This window comes from Chinchilla lanigera, unplaced genomic scaffold, assembly GCF_000276665.1.
Source record: "Chinchilla lanigera isolate Chin_1 unplaced genomic scaffold, ChiLan1.0 scaffold00061, whole genome shotgun sequence".
NCBI lineage: Eukaryota > Metazoa > Chordata > Mammalia > Rodentia > Chinchillidae > Chinchilla > Chinchilla lanigera.
In genome coordinates, this window is record NW_004955462.1 from 702,756 (window position 1) to 718,733 (window position 15,978).

A 15,978-nucleotide genomic window follows, 5' to 3' on the forward strand; every position below is an offset into this window, starting at 1 on the left:
TCTTTTCTATATTGTTCCCTGAAGGTTTCACTGAGTTGTCTATGCTCTTCTATTTTCTTGTCTATGTCATCTTTGTATATGTTGAACATTTCTTTCATTGTTGTCATTTCTTTTCTCACCTGAGACATTATTTCCAATCTGATGTCTTCTATGGCCTGATGGAGTTGTTTCTTTACTTCAGTTGGTATCATTTCAGAAATTTCAGGTGTATGACTTCCAGACTCTTCTGTGTTGATGCCTCCTGGACTTGTTTTGGGTGGTGTGGGGGTCTGGGATTGCATTTTGCTCCTTTGTTTTGTCATTTTTGAAGAACCAGAGACTCCCTGTAGTGCATTCTCAATGTCCTTATATGTTTGTGAGTGGCAGTGCGAGAGCCTGAAGATCCCCAGTGCTCAGTGTAGCTCCTGTACTGGTGAGTGGTAGCAGCCCAGCGTGGGCCGACACACTATGGGTGTGGTGGGTAACCACCAAGGCCCTAGAGGGTGCCCAAGGGTTCGCCTGCCTTGCATGCTGGTCAGGGAGGCAAAGCCCAGACTCACTGGGCTTCCTGAAGATGTCCGGGGTTCAGCCCAGCCTGGGGCACACACTATGGGTGTGGCGGGTAGCCACTGAGGCCCTAGAGGGTGCTCCAGGTTTCGCTTGCCTTGCATGCTGGTCAGGGAGGCAGAGCCCAGATTCCCTGGGCTTCCCGAAGATGTCTGCGGTTCAGCCCAGCCTCTTCTAGCTTTTTTTTAAAAATGAGGATCGTTAAGGATTTCCATATGCTTATTAGCACAATCTGGGCCAAAGGAGTTACTCAGCAAATGGTTTTTCTCTCACCTCACCTGGAGCCCCACATATAATGCTCCGTTACTCTTTAACTAGGAATTACCAAGGTACCATTATCATGACAGTGAGTAGAGGGCACATTGTATTTAATTTAAATTTCCCTAAAGTCAGAATACTTTCTACAGTACAGTACATTTTAATGTCATACAAATAGTGCAGTCATTTTAGCCCATCCCCCACCAGTGACACAGAGATAATAGCCCAAGCTGACTTATGCCTGGCTTATACCTGGAGATTCTTAAAGCCTCCTGTAAGGAGTGTGCTCACCTGCTCTGTTTGTGAAAGATACAGATTGAGGGGCAGGGAGTCTGAGGAAAGAAGTAGGACAAAGCAGCTTAATCATTTGCCGATCAGAAAAGCGCAGAAAAGTAACAAATACGCTTTATGTATCTACTTCTCTTCTTTCCCTGTAACCTCTGATCCTAGTAACGTGAAATAATAAAACTGTGCTGAAGATAGCACCAATGCAGTTTGCTATTTTTAATGCAACCCTGTAATGTATTTTTGCCACTTGTTTCTGTAATCTTTAGATGACCTACACAAAAAAATTGATCTTTTTCTTTGCCTATAATTTAAAATAATTTGTGTGTCTCTATCCCCTTCAATAGCAGCTATTTCTTGGAATCATTTTATAGATACTAACTTCCATGACAGTGTAAGCATCACAGCCTCATGGATATGGGGGTTGTTTACATCTTGTCATTTTGAGATGCCTCGTTAGAGACTTTCCAAGAACTTGGATCTCCCTAGTTAGGACATTGTTGGGTATTAAATATTAGATGGCTTGTTTGATGTAGCAGGGCTTGTTTTTTGTTTTGTTTTTGTTTGCTATGTGGTGCTGGGGATGGAACCCAGGGCCTCGTGCATGCTGGGCAAGTGCTCTGCCACTGAGCTACACCCTAGTCCCTACAGCTTGTTTCACATGACTCTAATTGTATTTTAGGGACTTAAAATTCTTAGGTCAGATAGTAAAAGGCTGAGCTGGGATTTACACTGTGCCCTTCAAAGTTAATTTTTCTCCTGTTCTTTGTCATGCCTGCAGGAGTTTCTTACGCATATGAACCCTCCCTATATTTTGGTTTGAGGAATAATGTTTGTTATATTGCACACAGACATTTACATTCTGCTTATAGATACAAATTCTTTCAAAACTCGGTATTGTGAAGTTGAAGTGATTTGGACTTTGATGATCTGTGAGGATGCTGCTGGGACTCAGGTGTATCCATTTGCATGGGGAGAAGTTATTGGTCCATGGCTTTGGGTTCTGTGAGCTACTTAGAGGAAGTAGCTCCATCCTCTCTCCCCGATCCTGGTGCAAACTGAGCACCCACAGGCAAGTGGCAAGGAACATGTCCCATTGCATAATCAGTTTAAAATATTGCAACAAAAATCTACCCAGGCAGGGTTTTCCCCATGGCCTGGCCAGTCCACTCCAGTGGTTTCACAGACTGAAGCTGCAAGCCATTGAGCCACCTCCTGGGGTCATCTCAGGCATTTCCTTGTTGCCGTTTGTGAATGTGCTGAGCTGATTAAAAACACAGAGCCAAGATTAATTTTGAAACTGATCTGTAATTCTGTCACCATTGTGTGAAAACCTAGGCAGTGTGAAGATGAAGACTGAGCTTCAGGAGTAAAAAGAGCCACTTTTTGTCAGTTGTGACCCCTTGAGCCAACTCCTTGGCTTCTGAGCTTAGGAATTAAAAGAAATAATGGGAGTAAAGATGCTTCACAGAGTAAAACTGAGCACCTGGGCATGTCGAGTCATCAGACGCTGACAGCGTCTTACATCTGTGACAATGCTAAAACAAGGTAAGATGAGGCAGGAGCAGAGGTGGGCTTTGCCTAACTCAGTGTCCTGGGTAGGGGATAGTGCTTGACACACAGTTGCCCTGTACTGAACCAGGGCTCAGATCTGGTCTTGAGAGCTGCATAGCTTGAGAAGATAGGAAGCAGAGGCTCCTAAGAGGGTGGAAGAGACCCTGCAGAGATGGTGCTGGAAGCTTGCCTGACCTGGGCCTGCAACTGTGAGCTGACGGGAGTGTGGGAAGGATATGGCACCTCTTCACAGCACCCCTGCCAGAGCTGCTGCCAAGGGAGCTGGCTCCAACTCTGGGCTGCAGTTGTGGTGGGGGCGGGGATGGCATGGGACAGTCAGCAGAAGGTGGCAGCCCCAGCCCCACTTCAGACTTCTCTTCTCTGGGTGAGACTTTCCCCCTGGGTGAGTCACCCTGTCTGGGGGCGGGTGAGAACCTGCTTGAGGAGGCTCTGGGAAAGCCCACGTGAAGCCTAGAGCCACCAACGTGATATAAATGGAAAGTGAAGAAAACAGGGTTTGTAAAGATGCGATACATTATAGCTGAGGAAATTGTTGGCTGAGAAAATGTAGAATGTCTCAGGCGGTTGTTGAAGGATTTTTCTTTTTCTTTTTTTTTCTTGGTAAAGGGAGATAGGGAGCCTGTAGCTATAGGAGGGATCAGTTGTCTCCACCCCCTTTATATTGTCGCAGAAAACATACAAATAGAAGACTTCACAGTGCAGTAAAGTCTGGGGAAGGAGATCAAAAACGGAGGAATATAAATAATTGAATACATTGTTAAACCATAGGGAAATAAAAGTGGCTAGAATTGAGTCTCATAGTCCCAAGCTAAGAGTCTGCTTATTCAGAAATGTCTAAGAAGCATTTTTACAAGCAGAAAAGGAATTCCTGCAGGTGGGCAGAGGGTTGGACCAGGGCCTGTGTGGTTTCATCTGTCACCAACCCTCTGCCTGGAGGAAAGATTGGGTGGTTCAGGGTGCTCCCTTCAGCAGCATCCATGAAAATATCCATTTATCTAAATGGTTTGAGAAGACATTAGAATTTATGATTTATTCAGTTTCAAAATATTTCTGCAGTGCATTGTCACTTTATTTAACTTAATTTTTTGTTTGGTAGCCTGTTGGACTACAGGCATATTTAACAGGGAAGATTCCTTTTGTTAAGAAGTTAGTAGGAAAGACATTGAAGAAAGTGCACTTCTTGCTTAGCGTTTCTTCTGTCGGTTCTAGTTACTGTACTTACTGGCTGTTGGTGTTGGTAGAGGGTATGTGTGTGTTTCTTTTGCATTTATATTTGCCTTTGTTTATAAGCATGTCATGCTTGCATGGGGACCTCTTAGGGCACTTGCAAAAACTGAAAGTAGAGACCACTTGTCTGTAAAGAGTTGTTAAGGAAGGTGCCTCAGATGAGTCAGGGGCAATGTAAGTGCCAGTGGATCCCATGCTCTTTTGTGGGTGATTTTTCTTCATTACTTAATTGGGCAAAACATGTTACATGATGGCTGTGCTCACATGGCAGTTGGAGTTTTTATTATTTCCTGGACCTGTTATCTGGCTAACCTGTTAGGCCAACCCTGCAGAATAGTTGACCTGCTGCTGTGGCCCGGGTCTGTATGCTCTCCCCAGGGCCGTTGGTATGGTTCTTCCAGGGTGTTCACCCAGATGTAATAGCAGACACTGGTGCTCCTTGGTTTCATAACACTTGGAACCCACAAGTTCACGCACTTGGAAGAGAACAAACATGTACTAGGCAGTGTCGTCCAGGTTGTGGATTTACATGAGCATTTGTACTTACAGAGTCCTTTTATCACCCCAAGCTCCTTATCCTTTTGTTGTTCTCCTATAAAGGCCTGCAGCCTCTCCCTGCCCTGGCTGTCTTCCCTCCTCCCTGTGATATAGACCAGGAAATACCATTCCCATTTAAAAATTATTGAAAATAAGCCCCAGAAGAAGTGTAAATTATTCAAGACCAACTGCTCCTTAGCTATTTAGCAAAGAAGACAAGTTTCCAGTGCCCAGATCGCTGGGCTCTAAATCAAGGGCTTAGGCTATTAGACCAGGCTTAGGTAAGTCCATGGGACTTGCTGGCCATGGGACTTGACTTTCACTCTGGATCTAGGACAAAAGATAGCTCCTCATGTAAGTTCAGAATCTTGTTAAAATCCAGCGTGGTTTTAGGAGTACTTCAGATTGCCTCGCACGAAAACCTTCTCTCGCCGTCCCTTTCTCTGTTAGTTTGTTTACCCATTTCCCTTTCCCTTCTTTCCTTCTTCAGCTATGCATTACTGCCTCTGCCAACCACCTGGAAAGCACTAAAGATAAAACATATGGTTGTGATAGCATCATTGCCCTTCTTGGAATCTGAAAGCAGAAAAATTGAAACAAATGACTGCGATGAAGTTCTGTCTTCTGGAATTAGAATATGTATCTCCTAAAAGATAAAGCCTTTCAGAATAACTAGCTCATTATCAAAGCTCTCATGAATCATTGGAACGCCTTAGTCAAGTTCTTTGTGGGTTGGATTGCCAATCACTGTATTCAGTTTAAGACATGGGCTAATTTGAGATCCTACACAATCATTTAACTTGGTCAGTTCAAGTGGAACTGGGGCATGGTGAGGTGGTAAAAATACAATCCTGATCTAAAGTTTTCCGCTGGAGGCGTTGCATCCACCTGCATTTCCCACACGGGGACCACAAGTGTGGTTGGTCCCCGGGCTTGTGAGCTTTTTTGAGCGTGTGCTCAGTGTTGCCCACTAAGGTGGAGTGCTGGCAGGTGGATGGGCAGATGAGTGCATAATTTTTCATTCATGGAATAAGTAAAGGGACCACTGCAGGCACGCAGTTGCTATATTTGGGGAGATGCAGTGATAGAGGTAGTGTGGAAATACTCCTGGGGTGGACAGCACAGAGGTATTTATCAGTCATGCTCTTCGGGGGAGAGGTGAAGGTGCTGGGGATTGAGCCCAGGGCTTCAGGTGTGCTAAGCTTGCCCCCCGCCCAGTGGGGCACAGCTCTTTACAGTGGATGATTTGGCTCCTGAACAGCAGTTTTCACAGTGGTCGCGTTTAGAGTCCTTAGGTGTGCTGGGGAGCCTGGGATGGAGAAAGGAAGTGAGGGAGGACCCTCAGGGTTCCGTCCCTACTTCACCAGAGCAAGGTCACTTGTTTTTTCTTTTTACCTTTCCTGAAACTGTGATGCTGCACCATCTGTCACTTGTGGCTCCAGTCCCATCAGAGGAAAGAGTAGAATACGAGTGATGTTCAGGCCGCCCGCTGGGTAAAGCATCCTCCTGCCAGCTCATCCGAGATCAGTGAGCGTGGAAGGAGGTGAGTAAGGGTCTCCTTGAATAGAAGACTTCATAGAGATCAGGAAGCTCCAACTTCTTTCTTGGTTTTATTCTGTATAAGCCCTTCCTGGAGTAGCTGGATCCTGTCTGGAGAGCGTTGATGAAAATCAGCATTGATCCAGCTATGAAAAATGAAGAACCTTTCAATTCCAATGTCCTAGTTCTTTCATTAAAGAAAAAAGATGAGCAGAATCCTTGGTACGTGGGAACATTATAGGGGCTGGCTGTTCCTTGATTAATGGCATGTTCTGTTTGTGCTGAGATTAGCCTGTGTGTCAGAGGCTGGACAGCTGCTCACCAAGCCCATTTTTTTTTCCTCTTGGGGACACAGCTAGATTGTATTTTCTAGTTAATTCTGTAGCCAGATTGAGCCCCAGCCAGACCGAGCCCTGTGACTGCATTGGGACCAGCGGGATGTGCGGAGAAGCAATATGTACCACCTCTGGGCCTGGCTCTTTGAAACCTCCTTCCAAAATCCTTTGTCCTCTTTCTGGAGTGGTGGTGAGGACCACCCTTCCTGTTGAAGCAGGAGGAGGATCACCAGGAGTGAGGATGATGAGTCCTTAAGCCACTCGTGGTGCTAATCATGAAGCCATGAGCACGGCCAATACAGTGCTGCTGTGCTCGAGCCATTACCCATTTTTGGGTTTGTTTGTCCTAACAACTGGAGACACCTAACCAGTAGAGGTTGTCATCATAGTTACATCAGAATTAGAGAACAAGACCATAAGAAGCACTTGGAAATTCCAAGAGTGGCAGAAATCCCCAACCAAAGGGCCCGAGCTTCCCACTGTGGATGATGGTGTGAACTGGAGCATCACTCATGTTCAGCTACTGCTAAGGTTGAATGAGAGCAGACTTGCAAAAGCCTTCCTGCTGCACCCCAAGAGTGCCTAGTGTTACAGTGGGTGCTGCTTAAAGCTTGCCACAGAGAGAATCAGACACTCATATGGTTCAGGGGGCAGTTCAGAGTAATGAGTCAGAGCACCTGGTCTGGGGTCAGACTGCCTAGGTTTGCATCGTGACCACCACTTATTGTGATGTTGAGCACCCCTCCTTCTCTGTTCCTCAGTTTTTTGTCAACATATGATGATCATAGTATGTATCTTACAGATTGCTGTGAGAACTAAATGATGTGTATATATGCTTAGAACAGGTTACACACACAATTTTTAAAAATACTATCATTTATAAGGAACTGATTCAAAGAGACTGAAATTTTTTAGTTTTCCCTTTAATAACTCAAGGTATATTCCCTGGATCCTGATGGAATTTTATTTATGTTTGTAAATAACAATATTATGCTACCTGCACCTTAATATTTTATCTACTCTGTGGTTGGTCTACCCCATTATTCATCCCGTATATGTTTATTGAGCATCTGTCTACACTGAGAGCTATACTAGCTGTGTAAAATACAAATACAAAGTATAAAGATCTCACAGATTAGTAGGGAAACATAAAGGCAAACAAATGTTTTGATACCATGTAAGAAGTCTTGACTTTGTGTATCAGAGTTGTTAGTTCCCTGGACACTGCTTGGGAGACCAGGAACACATACTTCTTCAGAGTTTATGTCCTGCAGATTGTGGGGTGGGGGCTGGCATAACCTGTGGCTGATGGTGCTTGGACTGATGCTGCCTAGAGTGCAACCTAACCTCCCTGAGTGACGACCCAGCGCTTTGGGACCTGGAACCCAGCAGGGGGAGAGCATGCCAAGAACAACCCTGCATTCTAAGAAGAAATATCTGAACTCACAGCAGTGCCTGCAGTATACAAAGAAATGCAATGTGAACAAAGCCCCATCAGAGTCATGTACCCACAGTGTACAGCAAGCCCTCCATGACCACCCCCAACACAAAAAGTCACATTGCTTTCTGCTGTTTGACATTGGATCGGTTGTAATGGGAATTTCCACCAACTTTATACTGTAAAATGGGTACTCTGAGTGTAGACCATGCCTTTGTGGATATTGCTCATCTATGTTATCGTGAAATCAGCATCCATTCCATGTGAACCTGTAGGGTAGAACGCTCATTGTGAAAGCCTGGCCTTTCCCCCTCTGCTGCCTTCTTCTATTAATTTCAGCTTAATAGTAGTCTTCTGACTCTGTCATTCTGGGAAGGTTTGGCTTTTGGCTAAAAGTAAAACAGACAGTAAAACTGTGCGTTTTAGTCACAAGAGGTGACGTGACTTTTAAGTACGCACTTGCTTCTGAGGAATTCGACATCCAGCTGTTTACAACTGGGCAGTCTCAGTGGGTTGGAGCAGGGGCGCCACCTGCAGGGAGGAGGGAGAAAAGCACACGGAGACAACTTGTCAAATTGACTTTACAAGACATATATGTTTGTTGTTATTTGTTTGTTTTAATTTTTATTTTTATTAGTACATGTTTACAGTGCATAATGATGTCAGTCATCATGGGGAGTTGCTGCATGTGCATATCACATCGTAATTCTTTGTACTTGCCTTCTCCTCGCTTCTTCCCGTCCATCAATCTCTTGGTCCCCTTCCTAGTGCTGAAGTCTAACTCCCTGTTCTCTATTATCTTTTATTCTGGTCTTTAAATTATTTTTACCTTGGACTTCTCATTTGAAAGAAACTATGTGATAAAAAATTCAATCTCCACTACTGCAAAAAATAAATAAAGGGGAGGGAGGAGAAATTCATTTCCTACATGATAGAAAGCAAAGAACTTGACACCAGGATCCCTAGACAAACATGCATGAGAATACATCATCATGTTCCCTGCATGGGAGTTTTGAGAATATTTTGCATTGTATTTTCACTTAAGGTTTTCTTTTTCTGAATTGGAAACCCTAAATCATCCCCAAGGTATTTGCTGCTTATCTGTAGTGCTAGATGAGAATTTCATAGGAAGCAGTGATGATCAGTCTTCCTTGCTTCTACATGATGAGCTGAAAGTCTGTAGGTCAGGACATGGCCTTCAGCCAGTGTCCTTATGGTGCTCCATCACTGTCCTTTCTAGCAGATTGGAGTGTCTGCTCTCTTGCGTCCCCCATTCCTGTAGAAATAACAATGCTATTCTAGAATGAAGAGAATGTTGGTAGCCAGGATGATCAAATGTCAGTGTTTCAAAATGCCATGAAAAACAGTTTGGTCCAAAATAAAGTTCTACCAAAACTCTGAAAATAGCCCCTAAAGGTAACCTTTTCTTGGACAGATCTAATTTCAAATATTCTGTATACTCCACCATCGGATCAGGTGCTTTCCAAGTTTTTGTGTGGAAAATATGTTTAGTAAATATGTCACCTATTCTTCTGCTAGTGTTGTAATATTATTGCAGCTTTCAAGTGCGGGGGGGCGGTTACTTGCTGATTTGTGTATTTGGTCAGTCCCTGTGTATTGAGGGTCTGCTGCTGTGCAGTACAAGGGACACAGCAGATGTAGAAGATGCTTTTCAGAATTCTACCGAGAAGCTCAGAACCCCTAAAGGCAGTTCCACTCTCCTTCAGCTGAAGTTTCCTTGTGCCCATAGAAGCTGATGCTTCTCAAAGCATTGTGCTTCAGGGTTCACTGTGGCAGGTGCACAGATATTACAGGGCAACCCATACAAGGAAGGTTGGTGCCAGGACACACACATACACAGAGCAAGATAACACAAGGTCAGCTCAAGAAAGGAAGAGGCATTTTAACTTGAGCCACCATAGCAAAGCACCACAGCAAGATACTGTCTCTGGCTGACACAAAGGACATTTATTTCTCTTGGTTCCTGAGGCTAGAAGCCCAAGATTAAGGTGCCGGATGGTTCACTTCCTGGTGAAGTTCTCTCCATGGGTCACAGGTGATCTCACAGGGCCCTCACAAGGTGAGCAGGACAAGAGCTCTGGTGTCTCTCCCTCTGAGGACACTAATCCCATCCTGGGGTCCCACTGTTATGATGTTGTCTGACCCTAATCACCTCTTAAGGGCCCCGTATCCTAATACCATCATGTTGGGGGTTTGGGCTTAACATACAAATTTCGGGATGAACATAAACACGTAATCCATTACAGAGGAGAAGAGTGAACTGCAGGGTTAGAATTTGATCTTTCCCACATACATGCTAGCCCTGTACAGATGAGAGGACTGACGCGGGAGGGAAAGGACACTGAGTTGGGCGGCAGCAGGCCTCGCTGTCAGTTTAATGTCTGGAGAGGATCCGAGGCTCCTCTCTGTGAAAGGAGGAAGCATAGTCACGTAATGAAATGCACTTCCCTATGACAACAGTCCTTTGGTCTTTCCTGGACGCACTGTACCTCTTCCAGGTCACTGGAGGGCTTTGTAAGTGGATGCGTCTGATAGGAGGTGGCAGGGCAAGGCACATGGTACACCCTGTGATCCCACCTAGTCGGGTGGCTGAAGTAGAAGAATTGCAATTCTGAGGTCAGTCTGGGCCACTCAGCAAGACACCTTTCAAAATAAAGAAGACTGGGGATGTAGCTGAGTGTGAAGGCCCTGTGTTCAATCCACAATACCACAAAAAGAAAATACCAATACCACAAAAAGAAAATACCAATACCACAAAAAGAAAAAGAAAGAAATCAAGGGGCAGGAGGCTTGTGGAGGGCACTTAAACTTTTTTGTAGGTCTTGCTTTGGCTTTGGGGTTTCCATGGACCTCCTTTTAACAGAGGTGGGTTGAAGTGTGACATTAGCTTAGCTTTGCTTCCTGGCATTCTAGGGGTGCCTGTTGGTGGCTAGCTTTTTCACAGCAAGGACATTGGGGCTGGGTGCTCTGTGCTGGCATGGCAGGTACTTGTGCACCTGCTACTTGTTGGTTAAAACAGAAAACCAGAGAGGGAATGCAGACTTTGCTCAGTGTTTGCTGAAGTCCAAGGAGGGAGGAAGGAGGAAGGTTGGGCCATCCCAGTGCTTGCCATTCATTTGGTTGCAGATGTTCGTGATGAATAAGACCCAGGAAAGGGCAGGCAGCTGGCCACATCGCAGGGCCCCACGGAGTGGCATTTACCTAGATGGAGGTCCTGCAGCCCCGGATCTAGACCCTGGCTGCTTTGCCAACACACCAAGCCCAGGTTTTTCAGTCGGAACAGAATCCCATTAATTAACAGAGACGGAATGCCAATTTTATTAGTTCATAATGAAATGTATAATTATCAAGTGGGTGATGTTTGCTAAGCAACATACTGTTTCCCTTTAGGCAAAAATACTTGAAAAGACAAACTACAAGTAGAAGGCTGCTTGAATAAGTGGAGTACAGGAAAGAGGGACTTGGGACATGTTCCTGGCTCGTGTCATCAAGCTGTGACCCATGGTCTGGAACCCCCACCTCCACTGTAGACACATCCCTGCCAGAGCTAATGGTCATGGCCAGTGGGCTAGCACTCCACCTTCACTGACAGTATGGCTGACCATGGAGAAGGCTGGCTTTCCTTCCTCTACCCTGCTCACTGACCAACCCCGTCCTAAAGCCACCCTCCCCTGCAGGTATGTTCTCTCATTAGAATGTGAATCTAGACAACTCTGCCAGCACAAAGCAAGCACCTTCAGGCAAAAGTTGAACAATAAATACACTTACAAGTTTCTATCCCAAAAGGATGAAAAAAAAAAGAAAAAAAAAATATATATATATACTTAGTCTTTTTGAGACAGGGTCTCGCTGTGCAGTTCAGGCTGGCCTTGAGTTCACTTTGTAGCCCAGGCTGGCCTCAAACTCGCAGTGATTCTCCAGCCTCAGCCTCCTGAGTGCTGGCATTGTAGGCGTGTACCCCCACGCCCAGCTATATTTGTATTCATGCTAATAGGTATATTTAATCGATATAAAGTCTCTGTCACCATAGATTTTGATGATGTGTTTTCTCTGCATTCCATTTATTGTTTGCTTTGTACTCTTTCACAGCTACACAGTGGCCCACATAGAGTCCAGTAAACCTGCAGTTGACCACTTCCACTCCATTTAATGGGTACCATCTCAACTGCATTACTATTGAGAGCTCTTCACAAATTACTTCAGTTGCATTTTACCAGGTTCTACCTATTTTATAAATGGTCACAGGAAAATGCCCAAATAGTCAAACATCCGAGAAAACACTTCTCCAAACACAAATGCGTGTAATGATTCTACCTAGATATAACTTTGGGCTAGAAGTCATTACCGCAATACACAGATCAAATTGTGTGAAAATCCAGTTCTTACAAACACGAGGAAATAGGTGATCTGCATGGTCTGCTGTGGTTTTAAAAGTTAAATGTAGAAGAATTAAGGATATTTGCATCTTTAACCAGATTATATGTGGAACTTGGGATGGCATTTTGCTTATTTAAATAAATTCAAGAAACAGTTATTGGGTGTCTGTGGTGTGCCAGGCACTGTGTTAAAGCATCTGTTCCCACATTTTAAGTAAAGACCAATGAGGGGAGCACCTCCCCTTTGCGTTTATGGGTGCTTAAAAATCATCTTGCTGAAGAATCCTGTTAGACCGTGGGTTCTTAACCTCGGCACTGTTCACACTTTGGTCTGGATACCTTTTGTGGTAAAGGATGTCCTGTGTATTGTAGGGTGCTGAGCAGCATCTCGGGCTTCTCCTCACACATCCCTGTAGCACGCTGTGGTCATGGAATACAGTATGCTTCCAGACATCGCCCCGTGTCCCCTGAGAGAGGGGCAGAATCACACCCCCAGTTGGGACCTACCAGACCCACCAAATTTCTTGGCTTTGCTTGAAAAGTTGGCAGTTGGCCTACCTGTTGTTCATCTGAGAGTTTTACGTTGAGCTACTTTGTTCCTGAAGCCTGAGAGCTGTGCATAGAAACGGAAGGGCTGTGGAAGAGAGATCAATTCAGGTACATGACAGTCATCATGAGAGAACTTACCACAGTCACATTTTGCACACCCAACACCCTGCACCTCCTTTGATTGTGCCTTGAAGAAAGATTCATTGGAGTGATTCAGCTGAACTAACAGTGGAGGCCATGCAGACAAGGCATCTGGAAAATTGCCTGAATGATTTTTAAACTAAATTTCTAGAAATAAAGCGGCATCCTGGCCCAGTGATCACTTAGCATAGTGCACACTGCAGTTCATATCTGGTTTAGGCCACTACCATCAGCCAGAGCCCAGCTTCGGGACCCTCCCTGGACTGTGGAGGGGAGCGAAGAACAAAGAAAGGAGTTGCTTGGACCTTCAGTCTTTCCCAGATGTCACATGCACATCTGGCCATAGAACTCAGGGTGTGCATTTGCTGGGAATACACTGAAAAAATTTTCTCATTATAAATTTATTTGTCAACATTGAAACCAGAGTTTAGAAATAGTCCAGTGACAATGTACATTTCATAGTCTCATAATACTATACTGGGTTTAAAGTACAGTTTAAGAGACAGTGTCTTTTTTAAGTATAGTCTTTGTATTGGTTTTGTTGTAATAATTTGAAAAATCACATTTTGATTTTCAACATTTGCGCCAACTTCCTGGCACATTTTTACAGCCAACTTACGTGTTAACCGTGAACTATAAAGGAAATAATGAGGAGCTCTTAAGTGCTTGTTCTTCACAGTTGCCAGCGAAATCAGTATAATTAGGCTTTCATGAAGGGAGCTGGGTTTTTCTCATAAAAATAATAAAAATCATCATTCCCAGTAATCCAGTCAGTGCTGGGCAAGATGGAGTACTAGGGTGCTGGAAGAAGAGGTGTTGAAGTTTACCATTCGCAGACAAACAGCCTCTTCCCCAAGGCAACTATCTGTGGTGTTGAAGTGATTTTTCCTCCTTCCTGGTAAGAGTAATCCATGGGCATTTTTCTCCCTCAGGAAAAAAAAAATCTGCTGCAGAAAAAAAAATGTCACCATTTGAAGAAATAGACACTGTACTTAAACCAGTAACAATTGCAATGTGACATTGTAGACCTGAAAGAAAAGGGTATGTTGAAACGAAGTTATTGTACCCAAGTTTTTTTTATGAACAGTGCTCAGGCATTGAAGATTGCTGAGTAGGATCTTATCTTCCCACCCCACTCTGACAACACTTTTTAAAAATTTTTATTTTATTTATTTATTTATGTTTTTTTTTTTTTTTTGAGACATAAAAGAGGATCTCATTCTACAGTTCACAGTGATCCTCTTGCCTCAGCCTCCTGAGTGCTGGATTACAGGCCTGTGCCACCATGCCTGGCTATTAAATTTTATTTATTTATTTATTTATTTTAAAGAAAAAAACAGTAACAATAACAACAATGAAGACAAAACAAAACAATACAAAAACAATAAAAGCTATACAAGATTTCATATCAAGATGATAGGAATTAACCATGATTGTTATATTACATATTGTTACTTTTGGCAAAGTTGCTCAGATTACCAGATGTAAGAATGCAAGATTGATCAAACAATTAAGGACAATAACAGGTCTTCTTTTTTGCTTTGATTTCTAGGTGTGTAATTCTTGAATTATTATGTCCTACTGTGTGTGAAACATGGTCTTGAAATTAAACTCAAAATGCTTCTTTTTATAATTCATAATCACTGGTTTATTTTCGGGGTTCTACAGAAAAAATAATGCCAGAATTACTGTTAGGTGTACTCCCCTGATTCAGATTTATGTCTAAATGGCAAAATCCCATTTCATGCAACATCAAAGTGCTTTTTTTTCAACTCTCTTTTGTCTTCTGGCATTTGTTGCAGTTACAATGCCCACAGGGTACAAATCTCGTGCCCAAGAGGGTTTTAATTAGCAGGCACTCAAGCCGCCAGATGGCTCCCTTAGGTTTTTAAATCTGCACTTGGGGAAAATAAATTGCCTCTTCCTGAAAAAAAAAAAAAAAAAAAAAACTTGAGAAAATTTGGAAGCGTGCCCTGAAGTTACGATGTGAGCAGATCTTTGGGGTTCCAAGCTCAGTGGGGAGGGTCAGTGCCCTCCGTCAGAGATTTTACTTCTTTGTTTAATGGTGCAGGATCCTCAGGATGGTTTTGCTACATGTATTGTGGTTTGTTATCTTTGTTGACTTTTCATTTGTTTTATCAGAGTTGAAATGCTGCATCCTGTGGTTCTTTTCCACCTTTCGGATTCTCTGCTGAGTACCCAGCGCCTTACCCATCTCATCACTGTGAGCGCCCTGGGAGTTCACAGCCCAGGCAGGATGAGGTCATGTACAGGCCAACGGACATAATCATGATATTCCCTGCTAAACTTACCTTCTTCTTTCACACTGTCTTCTTGGGCACTTTCACACTTACAAAATACACTGAAACCTAGTAGAGTTGTTCATTTTATCAAAAGAAACCACATCCAGGCATGAAGGAGAGTGCCTGTAACTGCAGCAGTCCAGAAGGTAGGGCTGAGGCAGGGGAATCACAAGTTTGAGCCCAACCTGTGGTATGGGAAATGATACAGGCCCTCCAAATATGATATAAGGGAAATGCTGTAACTCTCAATCTGCCAGGTGTCTGATACGCAGAGTTCATTTTTCCCAAAATTGAAGAATGAATTCTAAGGAACAACAGGGATTAGGAGTAGGAAGTATTTATTGAAAAGGACAGATCCAGCTCCTGAGAACTGGAAGGGGTCTCCAGTGGGTTGCTAAGGACCCTACTTCTCAGGGGAAGTTTTATAGAGCACAGCCACATGGGTACAATGTGGATTACAGATATGATCAACTAATAAGATTATAAATATAGTTGCTTAGGTAATATTGATCCAATGGGGAAGCAAGTCACATAGCAAGTGTACATGGAAAGAATAAAGAACTTTTCAGAAAGGGATGATTCTGAGGGTCTTGGTTACCCACCAAGGTAACAGATGTCTGTTAAACCAAGTGTTACCCCTTATCTCAGGCCTGGTCATCCTGTCTTGTCTTGGAGCGTGGTTTCCAATAGATGCTCCTCTGGCCACAGTTGTAATGAATTTTGATCTTTGCTCTGACCCCCTTGAGAGCCCAGCCCTATCTGATTGCCTAGAATATTTCTACCTAACTCATTTGTCTATAATACCTGGGGGAGTTTAGCACCTTAACAAGACTCTGTCTTAAGAGAAA

The 15,978-nt window shown here is 43.8% G+C and overlaps 1 protein-coding gene across 5 annotated transcripts in view; it reads left to right on the forward strand.

Moving 5' to 3' along the window:
- Window positions 1-15,978, forward strand: part of Camk1d (calcium/calmodulin-dependent protein kinase ID) — a 428,006-nt gene that overhangs the window by 311,521 nt on the left and 100,507 nt on the right. Inside the window, exon 1 of one of the 5 annotated variants that reach the window (XM_013521454.1) lies at window positions 11,210-11,438. The exons of the other annotated variants lie outside the window; for them this stretch is intronic. Coding sequence (XP_013376908.1) covers window positions 11,263-11,438 — 176 coding nt within the window. The 5' untranslated portion in view covers window positions 11,210-11,262. Of the gene's footprint in view, window positions 1-11,209; window positions 11,439-15,978 lie in introns of those variants that run through there. 5 annotated transcript variants of the gene reach the window in all.